Source organism: Macaca mulatta, chromosome 2, assembly GCF_049350105.2.
Source record: "Macaca mulatta isolate MMU2019108-1 chromosome 2, T2T-MMU8v2.0, whole genome shotgun sequence".
Classification (NCBI taxonomy): Eukaryota; Metazoa; Chordata; class Mammalia; order Primates; family Cercopithecidae; genus Macaca; species Macaca mulatta.
In genome coordinates, this window is record NC_133407.1 from 159,057,363 (window position 1) to 159,077,839 (window position 20,477).

Genomic DNA, 20,477 nt, shown 5'->3' on the forward strand with positions numbered 1-20,477 from the left:
ACTAACAAACAGGCTGTACCTTGCACTTTGACTGTCGCGGACGTCGATGTGGTCCCGTGGTCATTTGTTGCTATGCAGGTATAAATCCCGCTGTCTTGAGGCATCAGATTACAGATCTTCAGGGTGATTTCTCCAGAATCACTAGGGACACCAAAAGGATGCTCTTCAGACTCCAGGAATGAGACACTTGACTGCTGGGTAAAATCCCATAGGGTGGGCACATGGCATGCTGAACTGAGAGTCCTCAGGCCCAAGGTCAGCCCCTGGTCAGTGAGCTACCTACATACCTTGGTGATCACCCTGTCTCTCTACATCTCCAGATGGCCATGCCCATCTCTCAAGTTTGTTGTACATGAGGGATAAAATAAGGAATAAAATGACATAAGAATTACAGCATGGTTTGAAATATAGAAAGTCATATGCAAGTTCTGGCTCATAGTATTATTAGTAGTATTACCACTAGCAACTTCGTCCTAGAATATTTTCAGTTTCACAGATCAATAATGAACAATGGAAAAAAAAAAGGAAAGACTCCAAAATAAACATACTTTAAGTATTTCAAATTCTAGATGTGGGATCCTTAAAATAATTAAGTGAATTTCTAAGAAAAGGTAAATTCCATCACCTAAATGACAACTTCCCCATTCATCCCAATATAATATATATTCATCCCCAGGGGAGAACTGCTCTGAAATACAGAAGTCACAGTCAGCTCTGCCCCTTCCCCAGGGTTATGATATCCCCTGGCGCTTTTCATGATCCTCACCAACCACTGCCTCTCACACTGGGCTTCTTGGACCCACTGATATTTCGTGATCTGGCCAGTTAGTCTCTGCTGGGAATATCAAGGAATGATGGTCTTCTTCTTTTTCACATACATGCAAATTAAGTCAAGGAATGACAGTTTCTTGATTCTAGGTGCTTCTTCCACTAATGTTTCTCAAGCATCTAGGGCTTGCTACTGCTTGTCCACTGTAAGCAACGGTACACGATCCAGTTCATAATTGGTAACAGTAAATGCTGACAGAATGATTGGGAGGCAGTCAGCTAAGTTTTGTTAAATCGACTTTGTGTGCAGAAGCATGCTTGCGGCTTGATTTTCTATTGCACATTTTGGAATGAGTCGTTTCTTTTTCTAATAACATTGTTCTTAGGTAAGGAATTAAACATCTCACTGTTTCACAGTATCCTGAAGGACACAAAAAATGTCAGGATGTCCAGATGTGAGGATTACATTTTTACTACAGGTCTGGAGCCTTCACCACTTAATCAGAAGTCTAAATCTTCTGACTTAGAGATTTACTTGGGGATCTGTAGGGAAAGATCATCTACCAGGGTGAATGTAAGGCAGTGACTGTAAAAGCTCTTCATAAGTATGGTGCGTGCTTGACCTGAGACATAAAGGTTTATATGTTTTCCCTGTTTGTTGAATGTGGGTCCAGAGCACAGTCTTTACAAACCATTCTGTTGGTCCCAGGTATGTCGACGTGGTGCTGAGCACCGTGGAAAATGCGTGCTGGTGCTGCTGCAGGTGTGTCCATCAGGCTGCAGCGTGAGTGGCAGAGGCTGTGACTAACACTTGCAGCATTGAGTCTCCTCAGTTTCCCTCTAATGAAGGCCAAGTGTTTGCCCTAGAACAGGCTCCAGGGCAGCTATTTTCTTGCAGAGCCCAGTCGCCAGAGCAGAAGTTGCACCCCAGATTCAGCCTCTCAGTGCTGTGCTAAGGGGCTGCTGGTGCTGATGTTAGGGCAATCAGCTTACCAAGAGGAGACGGTGTATGTGGCTGAGCTGTTGTCAGTGTCAAGGATGTTCTGGTCTGGACCCTTCCAAGTGATGGTGGGCTTTGGCCGCCCACAGACTTTGCACTGCAGTACCACTGTGTCCCCAAGCAAGCAGGTGACATCCACCAAGGGCACAAGGAATTCTGGGGCCACTATGATCAAATCAACATATATTCACATCATTCAGAGCAAACTTAGAATAAAACAGCCATTTTTTTAAACACACCACTCTCATTTCCCACCCGTGTCACATAATGATTCAAATAACCTTCAGCATAACACCGCAGAGTCATCTGGGTCTCTTTAAAAAGTGTTTAAAAGTAATAACTATTTATTGTAGAAAAATAGGAAACATAAACAGAAAGAAAGAAAAGCTCCATAATGTCATAATCCAGAGATAATTACTGTGCGCATTCTGGTATATACCCTTTTGGGCTTTATATAAACAGACTTCTTATAAAAATTGGATCTCATTATACATATTGCAAGCTTTAGTCTTTTCATCTAATAGTTTATCATAAACCTCTTTCCTTGTCCATCGATACAGAACTATATCACCATTGCTTACAGCCAGTGCTTTAATGTTGTATTAACTATAGTTTATTTAACCAATCTCCGTTTCCAACTGTAATGCTTTTTAACTCACCTTCTTGGATGAAATTTGGATTTAAGATCTGAAAAACAAAAAGAAACAGAAAATTTCTTGAATCCTAAACTACTAAAAGAGAATAAGGGGCTTCACCCTATTGAATAAAAACAAAGTACAATTTAGGGAGATGAGGCCTGGAGCCCAACTTCCCATTGTGTTGTGACTGTATTACTGTCACATTAGTAAAACCTCTCTTTAGCAACAATTGGCACTTGGTTTACTCCGTCTCATCCAGTTGTTCACATTCCTGCCTGGCAGCGTGCAGCCCCAGGCAGGTTTATTGTAACTTGGAGCTCTGCTAGCAGAGGTCTTTCTGTCCTCCCTCTTCTCAGTTGCTTTTCTTCCCTTCACAGGCAGAAAACCCACTCTCCTGGTCATTATGCGCTCAAGCAATGCGGTGGCACTGATTCTTCCTAGCATCATAAACTCAAAAATAGAGAACCTGAGACCTATCAAACTGGAAGGGTCATTGAAATTCACTAACACAGTGGATTCCTTCCAAATGTCCTCCCTTTACCCTTCGCCCATCCCTAGGCAGGGGAAACGACTCTTCAGGCAGCTAAACGCAGAGTTTCTCTGGATGAAGGGGAATAAGAGAAGTCCTATCTATCTCTTCTTTCTCAAGCATGATCTCCTATAGCCCAGGCCTGCATGGGGCAACTTAAAGCCACTGACCCAACCATTCTAACCCTTTCTGCTTCATAGGTGAGAAAATGAATACTAAGTGACTAAGCTGATGATCTCTGGTCACAAGGCTGGTTCAAGGGAGGAACTGCTGGGGCTCTAGGTATATACCATGCTGCCTGCCTCAGGACACTTTGGAGAGTTCACAGTAGGGAAAACATTTTAGCCAACTAGCCATTCTGGAAAGCTATCTCTTCTTGAGAAGATGGTCACTTTCCCCCACATCTTTTGTATTGCCGCTAATCATGCAAGTCCAGATTGTACAGCCTGGCATTGTTTAACAAAAGCACAGACTTTGGAGACAGGCTGAGGCCACCTGTTTTGTTTAATGTGATTGTATGTTAATTACATAATAACTGATGCTTCACTATAATATGGGGATAAATAATACCTAGTGTAAAGTGTTATCACAAAGATTAAATGAAATCATATATGTCAAGAGCTTAGCACAACGCCTGGCAAATAACAGGTACTCAATACCTATTTAAATAAAGATGATCTCATTTTAATAATCTTCCTTCAGCTAAGCAGCCTGTTATTAAAGTGGCTTATCTTTAATAGTTTATTTGGCAAAATTCTTCTTTCCTTTATCATGAAGCCAGAAAACTCACATGCCTTACAAAATAGCCCAACTGGGGCCTTTGCATTTACTTCCCTGTATGTATGCATATCTTTGTGAACATGCATGGTTTCTGTGTGTCTTCCCCTATAGAGGAATCCATATAAACCCTTTGGAAGAAAGACATTTATTTCCGTCTTTGCGTTCCCCTTTGCAAATCAAGTGCCCGCTTATACCACCCAGGTTTTGCACAAAGTAGGCTGCATAAAACCCTTGTGATGCCAAATTCTGGGCTGAGTGCCCCAACTCTGGCCACTGCAGTGCCCTCTGCTAGTCTCAAAAGACCACTTACACTTCTGCTTAGCCTGTCTTTAAATCAGTGGTTCTCAACGCCTGACCTGGGCAGCCTTAAACACACAAGAGGCTAATGCCTGGGCCTCATGCCTAGAGATTCTGTTTAATTGGTGTGAAGTGGGGCCTTGGCATTGGGATTTTTTTTTTTAACTCTCTAAAGTGAATCAACATGCAGCCTTGTTTGATGAACCTGATGAAAGTCCCCCTGTATCGCAGTGAACTGATCTTGGTAAACCAACTTCCTGCCCCGGAGGCTTTTCTGGGGAGGGGTGGGGGAGTGGATGAGAACATCTGGTAGAACCTACTGCATCTCCCACACCTAAAAGAGTCCTCTGTGTGAAAATGTTTCGAGGCATGGCATGGGGAAGGATTGCCCATGGGGAAGGGTTGCTCCACTCAAACTATTAAATCAACCACGAGCAGCACTGCATCACCTGTAGGGGGCGCTAAAGAGGCCAAACATTTCTCTCCCTGGTTTGGATAAGGCAGGGAGAATGGCATCCCAGTCAGTCATTTGACAGTCAAAGAAAAGAAGGCTAGGAATATTTTCTAAATGTTAACAGTGGTTATCTCAGGGTGGTAGGTTTACGGGTGGCTTTCTCCTCATTCAAAAAACATTAACTGAATTCGTCTTCTACTCTAAGATCTGTGTACAGTTTTGTGGATAAAGAAATACTAAGACATAGGCTCTGCCCTTGGGATTTATAAAGCATCTTAATTTGGGGTGACTATTGCTTCCTTTCTTTTCTTATGTGGGCTTCCCAAATATTCTGCATCAGCATGTTTCACTTTATTTTGTTTTATTTTATTTAATTTATTTTTTTGAGACGGAGTTTCACTCTTGTTGCCCAGGCTAGAGTGCAATGGTGCGATCTCAACTCACTGCAACTTCTGCCTCCCGGGTGCAAGTGATTCTCCTGCCTCAGTCTCCTGAGTAGCTGGGATTACAGGCATGCACCACCATGCCCGGCTAATTCTGTATTTTTAGTAGAGACAGGGTTTTGCCACATTGGTCAGGCTGGTCTCGAACTCCTGACCTCAGGTGATCCGCCTGCCTCGGCCCCCCAAAGTGCTGAGATTACAGGCATGATCCACCGTGCCCGGCTTCACATTCTTAAGAATTATTTTCGAAGGGAAAAAATGGCACAGTCAGACCTATTAGTCTATAAGCTCTTTAAAGACAGGAAGCATTTGTCATTCACCTTTGTACCTCAGGGCCCTAGCCCAGGGTCTGTCACATAATGCGTATTTAACAAATGCTGGTGAATACATATTTGACCTTTGACTTCATTTCACACCGTCCAAGAACTTAGGTCTGTTTCATAAATAGAATCTCAGAATAGGACCAAGAGGACCAATGTTATTAGTCATACACCCAAAATACTTAGTTCTGGGCATATGACTAATAATACTTGACTAGAGCCTGTTGGGAAACACAGATGGATGCAAACTTTTTAGAAAATGATTTAAAAATAACATAATCCATAGCTTCTGAGAGAGGACGTTCTTAGTAGCACGCTGTGCAGAAGAGTGTAAGCTTGGGGAGCAGAAAGAGCATGTAGTATCCAGACTCAAGGCCAGACACTCTCTCTTGCCTTGGACAACGTTCTTAAGCAACTCCTGTCTCAGTTTTGGCTATACATTGGGGATAAAAATGCCCATCTGGAAGGGTTATTTGATGTAAGGACTCAATTTATTTGATGAAGAGGTACTGAATTGACCCTTGGTGAGGTGGTAGTGACCGGGCAGGGAGTAAGGCCGGCATGCTCTCTACCCTCAGTGGGCCAACAGTCTAGTGGGAAAGATGGAATTCAACAACATCTGCATTTGATGCAGTGTCTGACAGATATTAATGACCAGCTTTCAACAAACATGGAATGTTACACTGTCCCCCATGCTGCCTGCCCCCACTCTATCAGAAGGACTCTAGGGTGGAAATGATTTGATAATACTGCTAACTTTGTCCAGTGGCCTGTGTTTCCCATCATGATGGGAATCCACAAGGAAGCATGGAGTCCATGCCAGGGGTCTCACAGAGAAGAAAGCTGACAAAATGGAAGACACAAGTAGCAGGCTTATATGCTATACAATTTTAAGTAGGGTTTCATAAACCTACAGTGTGGTACTTATAAAACCTACACTTTTATAAGAAAACGCCCCAAAGTGCTGCTTAAAGAACTTCTTGCCTTATTCTTTTTCATCACAGAACCCTAACCGTGCTAAGTATATTACTAAACAGACACACTGTTTAAAAAAGCAAATATTGTCTGGGCGCAGTGGCTCACACCTGTAATCCTAGCACTTTGGGAGGCTGAGGTGGGTGGATCACTTGAGGTCAAGAGTTCAAGACCAGCCTGATCAACATGGCGAAACCCTGTTTTGACTAAAAATACAAAAATTAGCCAGGCGTGCTGGCAGGTGTCTGTAATCCCAGCTACTAGGGAGACTGAGGCACAAGAATCGCTTGAACCTGGAAGGCAGAGGTTGCAGTGAGCCAAGATCATGCCACTGCACTCCAGCCTGGGTGACAGAGTGAGACCCTCTCTCAAAATAAAATAAATACAATGCAAATATTGGCCAGGTGCAGTGGCTCATGCCTGTAATCCCAGAACTTTGAGAGGTCAAGGTGGGAGGATTGCTTGAGACCAGGGGTTCGAGACCAGCCTGAGCAACATGGTGTCACTACAAAAATTTTTTTAAATTAGCTGGGCATAGTCCTAGCTACTTTAGAGACTGAGGTGGGATGATCACTTGAAACCAGGAGGTTGAGGCTGCAGTGAGCCATGATTACACCACTGCACTCCAGTCTGGGCGACAGAGGGAAACCCTGTCCCCCCCCCAAAAAAAAAATCCTTTTTTGAGACAGCGTCTCGCTCTGTCAACCAGACTGTAGTGCAGTGGCATGATCTCAGCTCACTGCAACCTCTGCCTCCTGGGTTCAAGTCATTCTCGTGCCTCAGACTCCTGAGTAGTTGGGATTACAGGCACATGCCACCATACCCGGCCAATTTTTTGTATTTTTAGTAGAGACGGGGTTTCACCATGTTGGCCAGGCTGGTCTCAAACTCCTGACCTCAAGTGATCCGCCCGCCTTGGCCTCCCAAAGTGCTGGGATTACTGGTGTGAGCCACCGTGTCCAAACAAAAGCAAATATTCCTAATTTGAGGGTAGTCCTTAGCAGAGACATTGGAGAGAAAGATTGCCAATAAGTCTTAATTACAGGTTCTCCATCTGGAAGGGACTCATGAAAGTCTTTGGTCTTCATTCTTCTGCCTTTTGGCTGGCCCAGGTGAGGAGAGCCCACCTTGACAAAAGGTGTGGCTGATAATGGTAATAGCATCACTGACTTGGGTAGCATTATGCGGTTCCCATAAGCTACTCACAAACTCCTTCATGGGCTCCTCCAAAACCCTGGAGGCAGTGCAGAGCAAATGTTATTCATCACCATTTCCTAGGTGAGATAGGGAAGTGAACTGTTAAGATCACAGTGACAGAGAAGTGGCTCCGAGCGCTCTTGAATTTTATTCCAGTGCTCATTCCATCATAGCATTCAGCAAAGTGGGAGGGTCTTGGGAAAAGCATTGTGAAACTTTGTCATTGACATCAAAGGCCTACCTGCTTGTCTTTGCTCCCCACCTCTCTCTCTCCTGTCTCTACTCAGTCCTCTACTTTAAAATCCTCCAACAAGGACCAAGAGCCTGGGCAAGGTCCACACTAATGTTTTGTTTCTTACTTTGACTCTGGACTATGGCCATAGAAGATTCCTCCCTCATTTTTTCTCTTTCTACTTTGAAGCAAATCAGAGTACGAACTGGAGGAGGACACCCTTCTCACACAGTAGACTAATTACCGATGTATTTGTCTATGGCTCCCTGTGAACTGCAGGGCCCATGAGGACAAGGACCATATTCTTTTATTTATTATTACTTTTTATTTATATTCTTAAATTTTTTATTTTCTCTTTCTTTGAATTCTAATGGGTCATATTGTTCTGCTATTATTGCCTCCAAGCTTAGCATGATACCTGGCACATATGTGCTCTGTTGATATTTGTCAAATCAATGAAAAGTTAAAGTGGTAGGATCCTAATTTTGGGGAGGAGAACTGAGAAAATGTCCTGTCATGAACTTGCTTGGGAACCTAATGAGTCAGTCAATGTCGGAGATGTAGCCAATAGTGATCTTCCTCCTCTGCACTCTTCTAGGGGCTGGTACCTCTATGTCTCTGACCATGAGCTGCCATGTACCATAACGTCGTACTGAACTGTATTTGCCCTACCAGACTTGTGAGGCTTTTGAAGGTAGTAACCCTTTCCCATGTTTTATGCACCATCAATCATAATTTTTTCTTGCTGTAGCAGAAAAATTAATATTTGTTGAATGAAATTAACTGAGGTCACTCAATTAGTAGACTAGAAATTAGGCTTCCTGACCACCTTGTCTAGTGGTCATTGCTGGTGTGTGTAGGATCCTGAGGGCTTTATAATAAGCTGCACATTTTTTTTTTGAAATATAATGTTTTCCTTCCTTAGAAACAAGTCGGAGTCAATGTAAAGTGATAGATGGGACGGAGGAGAGAGTTGGAATCCAAAATAGTGGTCGTGGGCTGGGTATGGTTGCTCACGCCTGTAATCCCAGCACTTTAGGAGGCTGAGGCAGGAGGCTCACTTGAGCTTAGTTCAAGGCCAGCCTGGGCAACATAGTGAGACCTCATCTTTACTAAAAATAAAGAACAAATGAGCTAGGTGTGGTGGTGCACAGCTCCTCGGGAAGCTGAGGTGGGAGGATTGCCTGAGCCCAGGAAGTTGAGGCTGCAGCAAGCCAGGAAAGCGCCATGGTACTCTGGGCAACAGAGTGAGACCCTGCCTCAAAAAAATTAAAAAAAAAAACATTGATGAAATAGTGGTCGTGGAGGAAAGACGACATTATTCACATAAAATGCACATGTTCTCCCTCTGTGAGACAGCACAAGAGAATGCTGGGCCAAGCCAGTAGGACAGGGCTGGTGTAGACACCATGGGAAAGACCTATAGGTTCCTAAAGCTGGTTTTATTTGACCAGCAGAGGGCGGCAGGTGGCAGTGCTTCCTCCCAGGCGAGAACAAGAACTACCACAATGTCATCCATCAGCAACTTAGTTTCCTTCTGGAGAGAAATCCAATAATTTTATTGTTTTTTCTTCAAAATGGCAGGGCAGTGAGGTAAGAGGAAAGAGTTACAGGTAATATCAACCAGCATTGAGTACCATAAGCTGAGCTTTGAGGAAATCTTGCATCTATTTTCCTTGTTAGCCCATGTCTGACTGACTCTAAGACTTAAGACTGAGGGTGAAATTCTGTCTAGAGAATGAGTTGTTAACCGACTCCAGAAGAAGAAGACCTCCACCCCCATTTTTTCCAAATTCCTCATCACAGTCACAAAACATAGCTCAGAACTACGTATTGAGAACACTGAAGGAATAAAAACGGTCAAATAGACATAAACCAAATGCCCTAAACCCAACTGACAGCTGCCCAGAATGTATTTCTATATTGTTTCCTTTTTCTATTCCTTTTACACTTGTTTCATGTGAACCTGTATTCAGAGTAGGCAGGAAAGGAATTTTAGATGATGAGATCTGACAATAAAATAAAGATATAAGAAAAACAATTTTAAGAATTTAGGTACAATATTATGGTTCGAAGGTTTTACCCTTTGTGTTTTCAATCTGGCCAAACTGGACTCGAATTTCTTTCTCTTTTTTTGGACTCGAATTTCTAAATTTTTAGAAAATATTCCTACCTCTGCTTATTATTTATTTATTTATTTATTTATTTATTTATTTATTTTTGAAAGGGTCTCACGCTGTTGCTCATGCATGATTACCATTCACTGCAGTTGCAAATTCCTAGGCTCAAGTGATCCCCCTGCCTCAGACTCCCTGAGGAGCTGGGACTACAGGTGCACACAGCCACACCTAACAAATTTTTTTCTATTCTTTGTAGAGATGGGGTCTTGCCATGTTGCCCAGCTGGTCTTGAACTCTGGACCTCAAGCAATCCTCCCACCTGTGGCCTCCCAATGCGCTGGGATTACAGGTGTGAGCCACCACACACGGCCTCCTCTGTTCTTTTCTAAATGAGCATAAGACAAGCTGTAATTAAAAAAAAAATGTAAATGCAACATAATCTCAAACAGCGATAGACTTGTCTCTTTCAACTCGTTCCTTACTCCTCAAGTATTTTCATTATCATTCAGTTCTAAGTGTTTTTCTTCAACTATGATTTTTTCCTTTACCCAGTTGTAATGAGTATGTTTTTACATTTCCAAACACGGGAGATTTTTTTTTTTTTTTTTTTTTTTTTTTTTTTTGAGACGGAGTCTCGCTCTGCCGCCCAGGCTGGAGTGCAGTGGCCAGATCTCAGCTCACTGCAAGCTCCGCCTCCCGGGTTCACGCCATTCTCCTGCCTCAGCCTCCCGAGTAGTTGGGACTACAGGCGCCCGCCACCGCGCCCGGCTAGTTTTTTGTATTTTTTAGTAGAGACGGGGTTTCACCGTGTTAGCCAGGATGGTCTCGATCTCCTGACCTCGTGATCCGCCTGTCTCGGCCTCCCAAAGTGCTGGGATTACAGGCTTGAGCCACCGCGCCCGGCAACACGGGAGATTTTTAAAAATATCCTTTTGTTGCTTATTTCTAACTTAATTGCATTGTGCCTGGAGAACTTGGTCTGTATGATATTGATTCCTTGGTTTTTGCTGAGGTTTGCTTTATAAGTAGCACGCATGATCAATTTTTGTAAAAAAGTTCTATATGTTTTTCCAAAAAAAGTATAATCATTAATTTTGGGGTACAGGTCTTGATATGTGTCCATGTGTCAAGTACATTGATTTATGAATATTTCTAGTCCAAATATCTCCCCGTTACCCCTCAATATTTTGGTTAGAGAACATTTAGTGTGCCCTCAAAATAAAAAGGATGAAAATACGGTAAAATAATGAAAGCATCTATCACCCATCTCACAGGATAGTTGGTTGCAAAGGACCAAAATGGGGGTGCATTGCTGTGTATGCACTGGTCTCCAGGTGCTCTTGGCAGCCTAGGAGTCAGTTAGGAAGGGACTGGAGGTCGGGGGCCAAGGAGGACGCAGCGGTGGAGTTACAGCTTCTTCTTTATAAATCACATTTCCAACCTACAGCCATGACCTTGACTTTGGACAATGTCTTTATGTCTGAGTGTTTTGGAGTCTCCTCCCTTAATGATTTGGCCCTGATTATGCCCCAATCCCCTAAACTTCTCAGAGTCTTTGGAGCTATGTAACAGATTAACATTTGTTCTGAGGACCTGGTGCCATGGCTCATGCCTATAATCCCAGCACTTTGGGAGGCTAAGGCAGGAGGATCACTGGAGGCCAGGAGTTCGAGACCAGCCTGGACAACACAGGGAGAACCCACCTCTAAAAAAAATTTAAAAATTAGCTGGCCATGGTGGCGCATGCCTGTAGTCTCAGGTACTCAGGAGGCTGCGGGTGGGAGGGTCACTTGAGGCTGCAGTGAGCCGAGATCATGCCACTGCACTCCAGCCCGGGTGACAAAGCAAGACCCTGTCTTGAAAAAAAAAAAAAAAAAATCCCACCAGCATTTGCATAGGTGCTGGTTACCCTCCCAAAGTACAGGATGAATCATATGGACTACTTAAAACCTACTACTGTTCCTTGCAGTCCATGGATCAAGTCCTGGCTTCCTAGCAGGTCCTTCTACGCCTTTGCTGTCTGTCTGGTCTCAACCCATCTGCCAGGCTTTATTTCCTACAGCTCTTCCTACATAACTAACCCCAGGTACCAAGACCATATACCTGCTCGGCATGTGCTAGGTACTCCCCACCTCAGGGCTTTTGTTCATGCTCTCTCCTCACCCTCTGCCTTCTCTAAGACTGCCCACATCCTATTAGTTTATCCAACCCACACAGCCTCCCAGTGAATCAATGACCACACTCATAGGCTCCCTGGGAGACAGGCTACCTAAGAATACACAGCCTTGGGAAAGTCACTTAACCTCACCGCGCTCCAGTTTTCTCATCTATAAAGTGGGAATAACGCAAATAGTACCTATGTGATGATGTTGTTGGGAGCTCAACACAGAGCCAGTTACACAGAAAAGTCTGCTAAGTAGTAGCTACTATTATTGTGAGCCCAGTGCCTGAGTGGGTGCATAAATATCCACAGAATGAATAAATGGCTCCAGGCAGGATTAATCAGTCCCCCACCATGACTGTTAGAGCAGGTTTTAAGGTTTGCTATGTAATATGGACATTTAATTATACCTGCCTCCTTATGCTTCTTAAGCATGGGAATCAATCTTACATTGTTCTTTAGCCCTCCATAATAATCATTGCAATGCCTTGTGTTAATCAAATTGTGTGAAATTGAACTGACTAGGAACTCACATTGAGTGAACTTTGACAGCATGGGGGTGGGCTTGGGGGGTGATGGTCTTTGCTTCTTCAATAGCAGGTTCCTAGAGGAACTTCTGGGTCAATGGTACCTTGTAATCTCATTAGTGTACAACATAAATGAAACGGGCTGGGCCCCCAGTCTAGGGTGAGGGTGCCATGGAACATGCATGACAGGGCATGCTGAGTGACTGTGTTGGTCTGATAAACCAGTTCAGACATTTCCAACTCATGTAATTGAACTTCCTTTCTTGGTTGCTCTGGCTGGGCTCTTGAGTCATTGAGAAAGGGCGTGGGCGAGGCCAAGTAATTATCCCGATAGTCAAGAGATTTGAAAAGTTATTGAAGAAATTCTCCTCCTAAAACAGATGTGCAACAAAAGAGGGCCTGCGCCTGACCCTTGTTAAGAAAGTACTTAAGCCATAGAGAGTAGATGTCCTCTATAGCACATGCTAAGTTTGGTCTCTCAAAGCACCACCATCAAGACCTGCTCTTTTTATTAGCTGCACGACCTTGACCTCCCCTGAACCTGTTTCCCCCAGGAGGGTGAGAAACTCCACCCTGCTTACTTCACAGGGCAGTTGCAAGGAACAAAAAGCCTAATAGATGTGAATCTGCTGTGGACGATCTTCTCATAATTCTCCCAGGAGAGGGAAGCAGCCACTAAGCTCAGCTCCCATCTCTTGATGGCGGAATATAAATCAGTCTGCATGGAGAGTCAGAACAAAGCCACGCAAGAAGTCTTCAAGCCACACCCTTCAGATACATTACAAAGAAAATATTTTGTAAAAATAAAATGACAGGAATGCAATGCTTCACTTTCTTTTCATCCAAAGGGTTCTTTTCATGAAAAAATTCTTTTTATAAAATGCAGAAGCAGGCGTCAGCGGACACACTGGGGATGCCAGGAGGTCAGCCACCTGGCTGGGGGTGTAAAAGTTTCCTTCAATCTGTCTGGCCGGGTTATTTTGAAGCTCTAGGATAAGGAGGCCAGAGTAGCTGATGTGGTAGTTGGGGGGAAGGAGGTGCGGGGAGCAGGCTGGCTCTTCAGATCTGAGGACATGAAAGGTAGGCCAGGGAATTGTGGGTTCAGGGGAGGAAAAAAGGGCCAGCTCTGGCCGCTCAGACTTCCCAGAGCCAGGAGTGGACACTCCAGTTGAGTCTCAGGAGGAAATCTGCCCAGGCCATTCGCGCCACACCCCCTGAAAAGTGAATTTCTGGCCAAGGCACAGAATCTTCCACGTCCTCTTCTGCCGGGATCTCAATGTTTTCAAAGTCGGAAGTGCCGGAGAGCAAAGTCCTTTGTTAGCACACCTTAGATTTCCATGGTGCTCAAAGGGTTACACATCACTGTATAAACACCTGTACACTTGGAGCTGTGCAACTTTCCAGAGGAACTTGGGGCTCAGAAAGGCTAACTGGTCCGCAGTCACATAGCTGGCGGTATCCAAACTAGAATCCAGGTTTTTGACTCCTGTTCCAGTTTTCCATGTGATACTGCCTTTGTGGTTTTTGTTTAAATTACACTTCAGCCTTGGAAAGTCAAGATGGGCAGAAATGATATTCCTTTTTATTGAGCTGGAAAACGGAATAACACACTTATACACAAAAATTGGCACTAGGAGTTAGGTCTTCTCGTCTGCCAGGATCTGTGTTTTAGATTAAAACCAACCTGGAGATGGGACACCAAGTTGCCGCAAGATGGTGTAGGTGGGGGAATAGCAACCAGAAAAACCAGAAGCTGCCTCAGAAACTAGAGCACCTTCCAGTTTTCAAACAGAAAAGGACAAGTTCCTGTGGCTCTGTTAAAGGTGAAGGGGCTGCAGGGATGGGGAGGAATAGGGAGTTTAGTGAGTCCACTAAAGAATTTCTGTTGGCGATGATGAAAACATTCTGGCAGTGGAGAGTGGTGATGGTGGTACAACATTGTGAAGGGACTTAATGCCATTGAATCGCACATTCAAAAATGGTTAAAATGGTAAAATTTTATGTATATTTTACTACAAAAAATAAAAATAAAAAATAAATGAAGAGGTTAACTAAATGTTTCCAAGGTTCTGTTGCTTCTGAAAGTGTGATTCTTACTCCAATGGGAAATTTCCTCCAAAATCAGCTTCACCTTCCCAAGTGCTTTCTCTCTCTCATCTTTCAGAGCCCTCTCCCAGAAGATCCCAACACTGTTTTTAACCCCTAAGCTAAATATCTGGTGGCTGGTATATGACTGAGGATAACGTTTGCACTTAGTCTGTGTTGTGGATGAGGTCAGTGGCGCGTTGAATGGCTGGGGCAGAGGCAGTCTTTTTGGAATGATGACAACCTCTTACTCTGATGAACTGACTTTCTCTGCTACAAGAGGTATTGGGTTTTGTTTTGTTTTAGTTGAAACGCATGTAATTACTTGAGTTTGGTGTAAAACCTAGGCTGAGAATCCTTATCCTTGAAGGCCCTAGTCAGGGAGGCTAGTTCAGAACTTTTAACCCCATCCTGTGATGTAGGCAGGTGGCAATGCTGGGGCTTGGGGGCAGGTACAAAAACACAAGCGAGCATTGACACAGTTCTCAGACAACTTTTCAGAGGCGGAAACCTGCCTCGCCTGGGTCCTAAGAAAAATGTAGTATAGGCCAGATGCTGACCCTGAACATGCGAGCCTGGCTCCAGCCTGGGGTGTCAGTGCAGACACCGGGGCAGAGACAGGACTGAAAAAGGTGATGGTTGGGCATGTGGTTCTCAGCCCTGCAAAAGGCACTCGGCAGTCTAACCTTACTGGAAAAAAATGAGTTACTATTAACCTGTTCCTAAGGCATCCTTGTGTTTGGTTTTCAGCTTGGTTTGACTCTTCCTCCATGTGGAAACATCTCTTTCATGTGTGATGCCCCCCTTTCACCCCCACCCCAAAGTTTAATCAGTGCAAGGTAAATAAGTAAGCTGAACTATGGATGATACTCGTCATCTTTAGAACAGTTCTCCATGAGGTATGGTCACAGATCAGCAGGAGACTTGGCTGCAGGAGACTTGGCCACGAGAGGATGGCACAGACCTAGAGCCAATCTTGCGGTGGCGCTGTGTGGCGTGTACTGCTGGGAGTGGGGGTTGTACTTGAAAACATTCACAAGTAGGGGAAGGAAAAGGATGTAAACATTAGAGCAGAATTACCTCCCTTTACCTAATTGGGTGTTCTTGGAAAGCTTTGTAAATCTGATTCCTAGGATTCAAGGTGCTTCATTTTCCTCTTAATTAGCTTTCAAGGATGTGCCTGTATATCTCCCCAAAACACCATGGTGGGACAAATGCCAGCCTGAAGGTAGCAAGCAGCCAGTGTTTAAGTAAAGACCCCAGGAAACTGCCCTTAAAGGAACCGTTCGGTCCACTCACTGAGAAAAATGTTTTGGTGACATCATTCCCATGCAGGCAGGAGATGAGAGCCTATGCACTGCTAGGTCTAGGATCAACAGGCTGGCCTCAGGTTAAAGGGAATCAGTCAGCAGGCTGGGATTTAACATCTGGAGATCTAGCATGGAGTGAACACACAGGGTGCATGCTCCCATTATGTCAGCTGGGGTTCCAGGAACAGAGGCACCCACAGTACAGGGTTCAGCTCACTAAGAGTAACGGACACACTCCCAGAGAGACAACACCCATTACAGCATCAAGCTCAGAAGACAAGGGTGAGGTTGGGGGCCAGGTTGGGTCTGGGAATGATGCCCCAAATGGCCACTTTAATAGTGAGAGGCCTTCAAGAGGTGGCCTGCCCACCTATATTTCAATTTGGATCTTTAAGGTAGCCTCTTTCTTCAGTATGCACTCCTCATCATTTTCTTCTGCAGTGTACACTGCAATCAGGTTCTACTTACATATGCCTTGATAAAATTCTCAACTCATGTTGAACAGGTTGACTTTCTATATCTTATTTCTGAAAATACCAAACTAGCAGTGCCAAGATGCCTGCTTTCTCTCTGGACTCGCTCATGTGCTCAAAGTTAATTTGAAGCTGGCAACACATTCAGAGAATGACTGAAGTTTAGGCCAGGTGCATTGGCTCACGCCTGTAATCCCAGCACTTTGGGAGGCCAAGGCAGGCGGATCACTTGAGGTCAGGAGTTCAACACAAGCCTGGGCAACGTGGTGAAGCCCTGTCTCTACCAAAAATACAAAAATTAGCCAGGCGTGGTGGCGTGCACCTGTGGTCCCAGGTACTCAGGGGGCTGAGGTGGGAAGATCCCTTGAGCCAGGGAAGTGGAGGTTGCAGTGAGCCAAGGTCATACCACTGCACTCCAGCCTGGGTGACAGAGACTCCACATCAAAAAAAAAAAAAAAAAAAAAAAGAATCACTGAAATTTAGAAGGATGTATATGGAATATATAAAGGCTACATACACACATACTGGGGATATTGCAGCTTCCAACAACATGCCTCCTTGAGGTTCCAGTCACTTGAAAGTTTGTGCCTAAAGGAAACTTTGTGCCTCAACTACTGTATTTGAAAACTTTTCAGACATGCATCAACACAATTTTTGGTTTTCCTCTGTTCAGCATGAATATTCTAATGTCTTTGCTCATGCACTCTGTAGCACCTCCTGAGGACCCATCTCACTCAGCCCATGCAAAGGACTAAAAGCCTTAGATGAATAAGAACCTTTAAAATGTGTTCAATTAGCAAAGCAGAGTTAAGATGTGTATATGCACACACATGCTTTTTATCTAAGTGCAGAATGGGGCATTCGATGACCTCAGTTAATTTTCTTAATGTGTGCTGCTCCCCTGGTCCCACATCCCTCTATGCCCATTTCTTCCTACAGAGTGGAAACACCACTCTTTTCTCCCAGTCCACAAGAACTGGACAAGGTCCTAAATTCTTTCCTGGAACACAGATACCTGGCTTTTCCCCTGCCTCTGTCTGGCCTTCCTCCACTTGCAACTGACATCTACAATACATGCTGGCAACACTTAGGTCTGGGGATACAGGTGCCATCCAGTATCTACAAGCTGACAGGTGTGAACTCCAGGAGAGCTCGTGTCTATCCTATGAAATGCAAGGAAAACAGAGCCTGAAATTTCCCCTGGCTTCCTTGTTCTGTAAGATACATTTAGGCTACAAATTCCATCTCCACTTTCTCCCACAGCGGGGTATGTATTGAGCCACACCTACCAGATTTAGCTCTGTGGCAATACCCACATCCATGGGGGACTACTCTATCCTGGCAGAACTCCCACTGTCAGCCGCTTGCCTTGGGCCTGATTCAACTCAGTTGACTCCTTCTGCAGCTGACTTACTGGCTCTTAGGCCTCATGGTCTCTCTTGGGTTTTGTGGTGGCTGAAACAACATGGTGCTGGACTTCTTTGGGATTAGGTTAAATTAGAATAAGAATAAAAGTCCATCTAATTAAGTGAAATGTTTGGGACTATACAAATTTTTTTTTTTAAATGTTGTCTATTTTGTACTTAGAAATCTCTAAACTTATACCCATTACTGGAGATGGAGGCACAGATTTGGAGAAAAACATTACAATTTACTCTGAATGATAAAATGGCAAGGAAAGTCAGCTCCATGTTTGCCCTCATTGTCCAGGGTTTGTAAATTTATCATGGTTGTCACTCAGTGGCAAGCCACATAAGAGCCATGTTTCTATAACCCAACAGACTGGGAGTTGCAAGTGGAATGGATGTTCTTGTTGATACAGGCGTTGGTTCCACTTCCACATCCCTGTAAACCTGGAGTGCCAGAAACGTCCCCTGGGCAGGGTTTCCATCTCACCATCTCTGGAGAGGCCTCTGCCGTGGCTCCAGGAGACAGGTCTTCCCCAGGGCTTTTCCTTCACACGGTGGGCAGAGCCACTGCTCACGGGCCCAGCACTGGGCTGAAGTGTGCTCTGAAGTTGCTACAATTATACCTCATTTGCTATCAGTCAGCTCTACATAGCAACCAGGTGCCATACTTCACCCATTATTTTTCTGGAACATTGAGCGGGGAATAGAACCCAGTAGAAGAGCAAGATGGAGAGGATAAAGGGCTAAAGAAAAAGAAGAAGCGGAGAAGGGGGAAACAAAAGAGGGAGAAACTAAACCCAAAATGAGTCCTTGTCATTTAGCGGGGACTCATCCACTCTTTATAGTGCTGTTTTCCATGAAAAAATGTGTTCTAAGTTTCAAATAATGAAATTGGATATTTTCTACATAAAGTCAAACCTGCCAAAGGAGAAAATACTTAGCAGTCAAGAGAACAAGTTTTTGTTTTTGTTTTTTAAAAATCTAGGTAGAGTTTTCTACCCACGCTGAACTGAATTATGTTTTTGTTTGTTTCTTTTTTAGCTGGGATGGGATACCCAGAGATGCCCCAACATCACAATTTATCTCTGAATGGCTGATCATTTTAGCAAGGTCACTGTCACAGAACACATCAAAAAAGGCAATCATTGTAGGAAATAGGACAACAATAGCTGCTTCTACCTCCATGCTAGTATTAGGGTCAAGATCATCACACTCTGATTCCTCGGAACTGTTCGTCTCCTTGATTGGCAGCATGAGGAAGGGGGAAGAAAGAGAACACAGTTAGAACACAAGTAGCTTTTGCTAGAGAGAGAGGAGAACTTCAGAGAAGCATGGGCGATAGGATCTCGGGCACAGAAAAAACCAGGTATTTTTAAAGTGGGAGTGAGAATCACCAGGGGCAGCAGCATGCTCTTTTCAGGGAGAGGAGGCTGGGGTTGTGTACAACTGCTTATCTCATGGGAAACAGCAATGGAAACAAAATGAAGCATGAGTGTTGTCGAATTTAAACTGTTGTCTTCTGTGAGGCTGGACTTCCCAGATGAGAGTGAAGGAGAGCATACGATTTCTTTTCCCCAAGAAGGAAGTTAGACTGGGTTTTAGTTGTTCTTACTTTGCTAAGGAAGGGAAACAAAGTTCCAGGTAGATGTTCACACATTAAGGCACAATTAGTGCTATAATAATCAGTGTCTAGCTTCCATTGTCCAGAGGCAGATCTTTCCAGAGGGTTCAATTTAAAGAAAGCAGATGAAATTGTTTCAAGACAGGGGTAAATAAGAGTCTGCCAGGCTTATAATTCATGAGTTCAAAGCAGTAGATGGATTATTATAAAGAAATAATTTGAACTTCACCAATGTGTCCCCCTACTGTGTCCATGCATAGGGAAAGGCAAGTAAAATGGCCTGAAGTTGATGTTGCCTGAACTCTGGGGAAAAGAAATGAAACTTTACTAAGGACACAGTGGCCCTTAAATTCCAAACCTCAGCCTTCACAGGGCTGGGGGTTTGGAAGGCATCCCTAATTGCTTAAACCTGTGTGTATTCTCAAACCTAGGGTATCGAATGGCAGCTTTGAGAAATTTAATATGAATCAAGCATCTCGCATTTTTAAGAGAATAGTGCTGCAGATAATTTTGCTGTAAAACATCTGCACAGTATAAAGAGAAAGGTATAAAGGAAAAAAAAAAGGTACTTACTTGAATTGAAGTTGCCAGGAGAAATAAAAGATAAAAAATAAATTGATCTTGCATGCAAAATCCTGCTAAACTACTTCCCCTCTGGTCCCCATACTGGAAAAAAAAAAAAAATAACCCATCCACCCAATTGGCTTGTGAGAATGCTGCAGGGTGGGAGTGGATGACAGGTGGGGACGCAGCTCCGGAATACCTTACTCACTTTAACAGAGACTTTGTTGCCCAGAATATCCTTGGGTTTACGAGACCCTGTGGCTTCATTTTTACCCGTGTTCTCCACTTCCGCCCGCTTTCTCATGCGTAGAGTATGCCATGAACATGACTTCCTGTTGTACCAAAAAATGCACCAATCAAAATGGCAGGTCAGGGACAGTGAGGTGGTGGGCGGGCTCACCACCGTTGGGTGAGTCAGCAGGTGAGGTGCTCCATCAAGCCCGGGCTTCAGAGGCCCCAAACCTGCACACCAGCTCCAATGGGGGCTGGCAGCTGACCTCACCTCCAACTGGAAGTGAGCGAGGATGAACTCTGACCTCCCTTGGTAGATGTGCAAGGTTGACTGCAGCATTTG

At 44.2% G+C, this 20,477-nt stretch overlaps 1 protein-coding gene and 1 long non-coding RNA gene across 9 annotated transcripts in view; both read right to left on the minus strand.

Moving 5' to 3' along the window:
• Positions 1-20,477, minus strand: part of KALRN (kalirin RhoGEF kinase) — a 693,044-nt gene that overhangs the window by 25,405 nt on the left and 647,162 nt on the right. For 7 of the 8 annotated variants that reach the window (XM_015130033.3, XM_028844557.2, XM_015130034.3 and 4 more), the window contains 5 exons: positions 20,112-20,235; positions 18,898-18,957; positions 2,428-2,455; positions 1,762-1,933; positions 20-141 (listed from right to left, as the gene is read on the minus strand). In XM_015130033.3, the coding sequence (XP_014985519.1) occupies positions 20-141; positions 1,762-1,933; positions 2,428-2,455; positions 18,898-18,957; positions 20,112-20,235 (506 nt within the window). The remainder of the gene's footprint in view (positions 1-19; positions 142-1,761; positions 1,934-2,427; positions 2,456-18,897; positions 18,958-20,111; positions 20,236-20,477) is intronic. The other variant, XR_013414358.1, reaches the window with a different exon arrangement.
• Positions 7,999-12,182, minus strand: LOC144339389 (uncharacterized). The gene is made up of 2 exons (XR_013414370.1): positions 11,165-12,182; positions 7,999-8,787 (listed from the first exon to the last, which is right to left on the minus strand). It is a non-coding gene; the product is annotated as an uncharacterized LOC144339389 (long non-coding RNA).